This window comes from Cicer arietinum, chromosome 2 (assembly GCF_000331145.2).
Source record: "Cicer arietinum cultivar CDC Frontier isolate Library 1 chromosome 2, Cicar.CDCFrontier_v2.0, whole genome shotgun sequence".
In the NCBI taxonomy this organism is placed as follows: Eukaryota; Viridiplantae; Streptophyta; class Magnoliopsida; order Fabales; family Fabaceae; genus Cicer; species Cicer arietinum.
This window is the reverse complement of record NC_021161.2, coordinates 30,697,033-30,703,106: the sequence shown is the minus strand read 5'-3', so window position 1 is coordinate 30,703,106 and position 6,074 is coordinate 30,697,033. Positions and strand designations below refer to the sequence as shown.

The following is a 6,074-nucleotide window of genomic DNA, read 5'->3' as shown; positions in this document are numbered from 1 at the left end:
AAGCTTTATGTGAAAAAAATTAAAATCTCAAGGAGTTAAATGTACCATTTCTAAGATAGTATTTTCACATTTAGTTTGTTAACAAGTGTTCCATTTGTCTATAAAAAAACAAATGCCCCTTATAGTACTTGTTAAGCATCCAAAACTAGAAATATTACATTGAAAATTATAGTATTTTTGAAAGTTTAGACTTTGTACTTTCTTCTACTAAATTACTATTTTTATATTATTAATAGAAATTTTAAGAGTGCGTTTGATTTGTTAAATATCAGGGGAATGAATATGACACCGTTTTTTTTTATCATATTTAATTTAGAAACTGGTCATGACGAAACAAGAACTAAAAGACTAAACAAAAATAAAAATTATTGTCTCTTGCTAAATTATAGTACAATATTTTTGTTTCAAGTATATACTATCAAAAATATCAATATATACTATTTTTATTTTCAATTAAAAAATTTATTATCTCTATTTTCCTCTCACACTCATATCTATCTCTCACTATTTTTTCATATCTCTCCCCCTCTCTCACTTTTTCATGTCTCTCCTCCTATTTTTCTCTCTTTTTTCTCGCTCTCTCTAAACTCTTTCCTAGTCTCATGAAAATTGAAGCATATTTTCAACTTTAAAACCCATGAAAATCCATGTCGACAAAAAAAAAATTAGTGTTTCCAACTCAATTAGCCACTCAAATAATTTGTGTCAGTGTGCTGGGCATGTACTCTTAAAAAAAATAGACAAACTTGCCAATTATTAAAGCCTACCCATTTCTTTTTGGGATAAATCCAAATGTCAATACAATCACACCACGCGTGCACTTCCAACTTCTTAACTAGTAAGTTCCATTTTACCAGCATGATATATTTGAAGGGGTATCTTGACAACTGTATTATACTGTGAAATTTATCTGGCTCTCATTGTGGGAATAAGGGTTAAGACACTAAGTTCAAGATTTTACATTATTTTTGTTTTTCTCAACAGTAAAGTTATAGGAGTACTCCCTCTATCCGAATAGTTAAATACATCAAACTTATTAATCAATTTCCATTATTATGGCTTAAATCTGATTTACGATTGGTTGTAGACTTATTTTTTACGGTTGACTGTGACTTTGATAGAAATTTGGTATGACATATTAGTTTACTTAAAAATTTGTTTTGTTTTAATATTTTTGAATAACTAATCAAACGTATCTTTAAATAGATTAATGAATTAATATGTCAATGACATTAAGTTCAATTTTGATATTTAGCATGACATTTTAAAGAATATAACTTTATATACATTCTACTTCAATTCTATTTTATAATAATACATTTAAATATATCAAGAACCTAAAGAAAGTTAATATGCGAAAATTAAGAAAAGTTGAATATCTAACAAAAAGATTAAAATTTAATGTAAGAATTATACTAGTACAACAAAATATTATTTATTATGTAGTATGTAGTCCGACCTTTTTAACTAAATAGGTTTTTTTAGAATCATTGGTCTTTGTATGTTTAAAAGAAAAGTCCAACCTGATCTAAGTATGATGTAGGCTAGACCGTAGGCAACCGTCGATCAGACTGAATTATTCTCACTCCTAATTATTATAGACATAAAGTTGAGAATAATAACTTGAAATTTATGCAAATAATAATTAGAGGAAACATATGAAATAGTACATGTGTCCTAAAATAATTGTTTTTTTTAATGGCAAAATGATTATTATATTTGATTATTTCACTCATGTTAAAAAATAATAGAGACATAATAATAATTTTATCTATTGGTATATTCCAATCACTATAAATGTAAAGTAGACAAATAATAATTTGGAATTGATACTCATTAGATTGATTAGAGAGGTACAATTAAAAAGAAAGAAAAAATATAATTGCAATAGAAATTAAAAATGACAATCTTATTTGAGACAAATTATTTTAACAAATGTAACGTTATATATGGAAAATTGAAATTGTCATTTGAGTATATATTTTTTAAACATATCAGATATTATGAGATAAAATGGGTAACAAACAACCATTAATAAAGCTTTATGCAATCCACCACCTCCAATATGAGTTTTGTACTACTATCATTGATATTCTTTTTGGTGAACAGTCACGTACTTTAGAATTTAGTTGAGTATCGTATCCAACAATTAATTATGCAAAACCACATCATTATTTTATTTTAATTAATTTTTAAACAATTTAAATTATGAGTTGATTCTGTCTATTGGGGTACCGATATTCAATCAAAATCATCTTACCTAAGAATTTATCTAATCAGTCGAGCTGGATTCTTTTTGTGAAAGAACGAGAACACTGATATCCATACATTGTCATATAGTGTTGATCACTATAACCAATCAATGAGCATAAATTTATTCAATTATCGAGGTCAAATTTATTAAAATTAACAAAATAATGACAATAATCGTAATGGTACATGATTAAAATAAATCTATACATATTAATTGTTTCTCTTTTATGTTTATATTTTGTTTATAAGAACAAGAACTTGAATTTACAATTTAAATCCAAATTTAACTAGTTCCTTCTTTGAGGGAGTGTGGTCTAATTAATTAAGGTACAGTATTAGTGCAATGCTTAAAGCTAATAAAAGAATGGATGCTTAACACATGAAATATAAACATCTTTTAATATTTTTTTTATATATAAATAGTAAATTTAACTGATCTTATTAAATATCTAAAATAAAAATCAATAATATATATAAATACACAAAGCTATTATTTTTTTGTTTACAGTTATCTAGTTAATTATATTTAGAACTTTTATATGCGTAATAGGATACTCTTAAATTTTATGTATTTAATTCTAAACATCTTGATCAATAAATTTTTTTATGGATCGTCTTTATAAACTCATTTTGTACTCATTTTGCATTCATGATTGTCCAAATTATTATCTTTTTCAAGTTGAAGTTTGGCAATTTTCATTTTCAGTATTACATTGTCCACACGTACAACAAGTACAATTCAGAGCAAGAAAGTTAACGTTGCAATTTTGCAAATGAGGCATAAAACATCTGTCTTTCACTATCCGCATGCGCATGCAAACGTGTGAAAGATCAAAAATATATATAGAATTATACATTAAAACAAGAAACAAAAAAGAGAGAAGTAGAATCTATTTGGACTTTTTCGTCCCTAAAAATTAAAATTATGGAACATTCAATTTACTATTTCCTATTTTCAACAAGGGGGTGTCATTTGAACTACCCCTTGACCAAATTATGGGTCGGTGTCAAATCCCTAAACTCATAATTTTAGAATCTAGCTCTACAACTTGTGGGAACGAGAACTTGTTCTTTTCCAATCCACCAAATGCCGCAAAAATTGTCCAACCTACAAAAAATGAAATGAAAGAGACATCACTTATATATATTACCCTGATTTTATATTTATTTTTAATTTAATATATAAAAAATTTAAATAAAGATTAATTTTTCAATTAATTACCTCAGTTGGATCTTGCAAAGTGTATGAAGCGTTGGTTTCTTTTGCAATTTTAGAAACTAGAATCCCAATCCCTTGGCCCTTATTGCGTAAAACCTGATTTTATTCATCCAAAGTGACAAGTTAGCATATAATATCATAATAGAAGTAAAAATAATATATATATATATATATATATATATATATATATATACACACGTGGAATATGAATAGCACAATAGTTAACAGGTTAGCAAGGTGACAAAAATTTACCTTAAAAGCATCTTCGTCAGTTCGATCATCGCCAATATAAATAGGAAATACGTTGTTAGAATTTGCAAATCCTAGAAGAAAAAAAAAAGAGTTAGGACATACATCTCATGAAATATTTTTTTACCAATTAATTAAAGTAGTTGTGAAAGGATGTTATTTTTGCATGAAAAACTTACCAAGTGACTCTAACAAAAATTCAAGAGCCCTTCCCTTGTCCCATTTTATAGTTGGTCGAATCTCTAACACTTTTCTCCCTTGAGTTAGTTTCAACTTTGGGTACTCATTGAGCACTAAGCTAACTTGCTCAGCCAATGTTGCCCAACTCTAAAAAAATAAAATAAAAATGATTAGAAACTTAGGTATTAAAATAAATAAAAAATATTAACCATCATTTAACGTGTTTTGTGCGTGTGGGGTGCGTGTATTTACTTCCTAAGCTAATTAAATTAATTTTTCAACTAATTTTTTTGTTGACTGTTTATACCTTTTCGTCAACGCAGCGAAAATGCACAGACAAACAAAATTTGTTATTTTCCACCATAGCCCCTGGAACAGACTTTGTTTTTTCCACCAAGATCTTATAAACCTGACCCCAATAAAATAAATAAATTAGCCACAGTAAAAAAATCTCATATCTATGTTACCTAAATAATGGGAATGGAAATTCATTAGTGTGGTAATGATAATAATTAATTAAAAGGAACGAACCTCATTGATCATTGGCAAGAATTCACTTGCAGGCTGCAAAAGTACCCCATCATTACTACCCTGAAAAAATAAATGAAATTATTAATTAGCTAAGCAGAAAAAAATAAATTAATCTCCGTCGCAATAATTTTTGTTAGAGAAATAATATCTCACTCTCTCAGTGCTTCTCCTATTTGTTGGTCCCTTGATATCCATGCCATGGCTTCCAGCATAGTAAAGTTCAGCCAATCTTACAAAACTAAATAGCTACAAAAAAAAAAAAAATACACAAACCAAATTAGTTAATATATACAGCAAAAAATAAATGAGGATTATTATTTTTATTTTTCAGTTTTGCTTTTTTCATAAAAAAAAATGTACCTTGTCTAAGCACCTTCCACTAACGATGGCTGTGGGAAAATGCCTTGAAATGTTCTTTAATGTCGCTCTCATCTGATTTAATTATAAAAAGAAAAATGAGTTATGTTCAATCAATTTTATGAAATGATGTTAGAATAGATGCACGTTTGAATTGATGCTGATTTTGACGAAAATATGCAACTTAAAATTTAGTAACAGTAATATTTTAAAATTTCAATAAAATTACTGCGTCTATATCGTCAAACTGGTTGCTATTTCAAAGATACATTAAAAGGTAAAAAGAAAAAAGTTGTAAACCTTTTTGCTCATGTATGCTCTATTTGGATCTGCAACAATTGGGGAGAGAGTTCCATCATAGTCAAGAAACACTACAATTTGTTTCTCATTTGATTTGTATATTATCTGATTAAACATGTTCAACGCCGAAGGATGGAAAATCTGTGAATTTCATTTTGTAAGATAAAACAAAGTCAAATCATTGTTACCAACCATAACTTCAATTAATTAACCATACAACAAAATTTCTCTCTTATAATTAATAATGCTTACAGTCCAATAACTTTGGTCTCGATTTTCAGAACTATTTTTGACTCGAGTAGGAGATGAAGCTCTCATGGAATCAATCCATGTGTTAACTTTAGTTGTTCCTTTTCCACTTCCGTCTTCCAAAGGTTTAATGAGTTTGTTTTTGGGCTGGACCAAAAGCCCACCAAGTAAACCCATCAATTCAGGCATAGCTGTTCTTGGTAAAACATTAGAGTTTGAAATTGACATTGCTAACTCCATAAGCCTATGATTCACACGTGAGTCACGTGACTTAACTAACATATTCTGGTTTGTCATTATAAACCAATAGCTTATGCTTAATAATTGTTATAGAAAGAAATGAAAAGGGAGAAAGACAGAGAAAAACAGAGGTGGGTGATATTATGATATGTGGATGCTTCCTCTGCTCAACGTGGGGATTTATAGAGAGAAAATGTTTGAAGAAAAGGAATAGGCAAAATAAAAATATAAATAAAAAAGAATAAAGAATCACACCCGCTTTTTACTCGTTGGTTGGTTTTAGTCACGAATTGGCTTGGGGTATCTCTGGTCAATTTATAACTTCCGTTACACGGCATAAACCGACGAAAATACCACTTCTTTTTTCCTTGTACTTTTCACAAATTATATACTAAATATGAAAAATGGAGGGACCACATAATAATAGCACAGGAAAATTTCAATTGCACAAAACATAAGTCTCCTAATAAAATTTGAAAAAGATTTTAAATAAGAG

General features: G+C 28.1%; 1 protein-coding gene across 1 annotated transcript; it reads right to left on the bottom strand.

Annotated features, from left to right (window-relative positions):
• Nucleotides 1-2,991: 2,991 nt before the first annotated feature.
• On the bottom strand, nucleotides 2,992-5,749 carry LOC101514657 (probable trehalose-phosphate phosphatase C). Its single transcript, XM_004513697.4, has 10 exons — nucleotides 5,342-5,749; nucleotides 5,090-5,230; nucleotides 4,793-4,864; nucleotides 4,586-4,678; nucleotides 4,433-4,492; nucleotides 4,209-4,310; nucleotides 3,901-4,048; nucleotides 3,725-3,795; nucleotides 3,476-3,568; nucleotides 2,992-3,361 (listed from the first exon to the last, which is right to left on the bottom strand). Exons 1-10 carry the CDS (start codon nucleotides 5,633-5,635, stop codon nucleotides 3,296-3,298), a joined length of 1,140 nt encoding a protein of 379 aa, XP_004513754.1. The 5' UTR covers nucleotides 5,636-5,749; the 3' UTR covers nucleotides 2,992-3,295.
• Nucleotides 5,750-6,074: the final 325 nt, after the last annotated feature.

Excerpts from the sequence above, each read along its gene's own strand:
- LOC101514657 (XM_004513697.4), bottom strand. The coding sequence starts at position 5,635 with ATGACAAACCAGAATATGTTAGTTAAGTCACGTGACTCACGTGTGAAT. Across the intron at positions 4,493-4,585 it reads ATAGGAGAAGCACTGAGAGA|GGTAGTAATGATGGGGTACT; the intron begins GTGAGATATTAT and ends TTATTTTTTCAG. Across the intron at positions 4,049-4,208 it reads TTCGCTGCGTTGACGAAAAG|AGTTGGGCAACATTGGCTGA; the intron begins GTATAAACAGTC and ends TTATTTTTTTAG.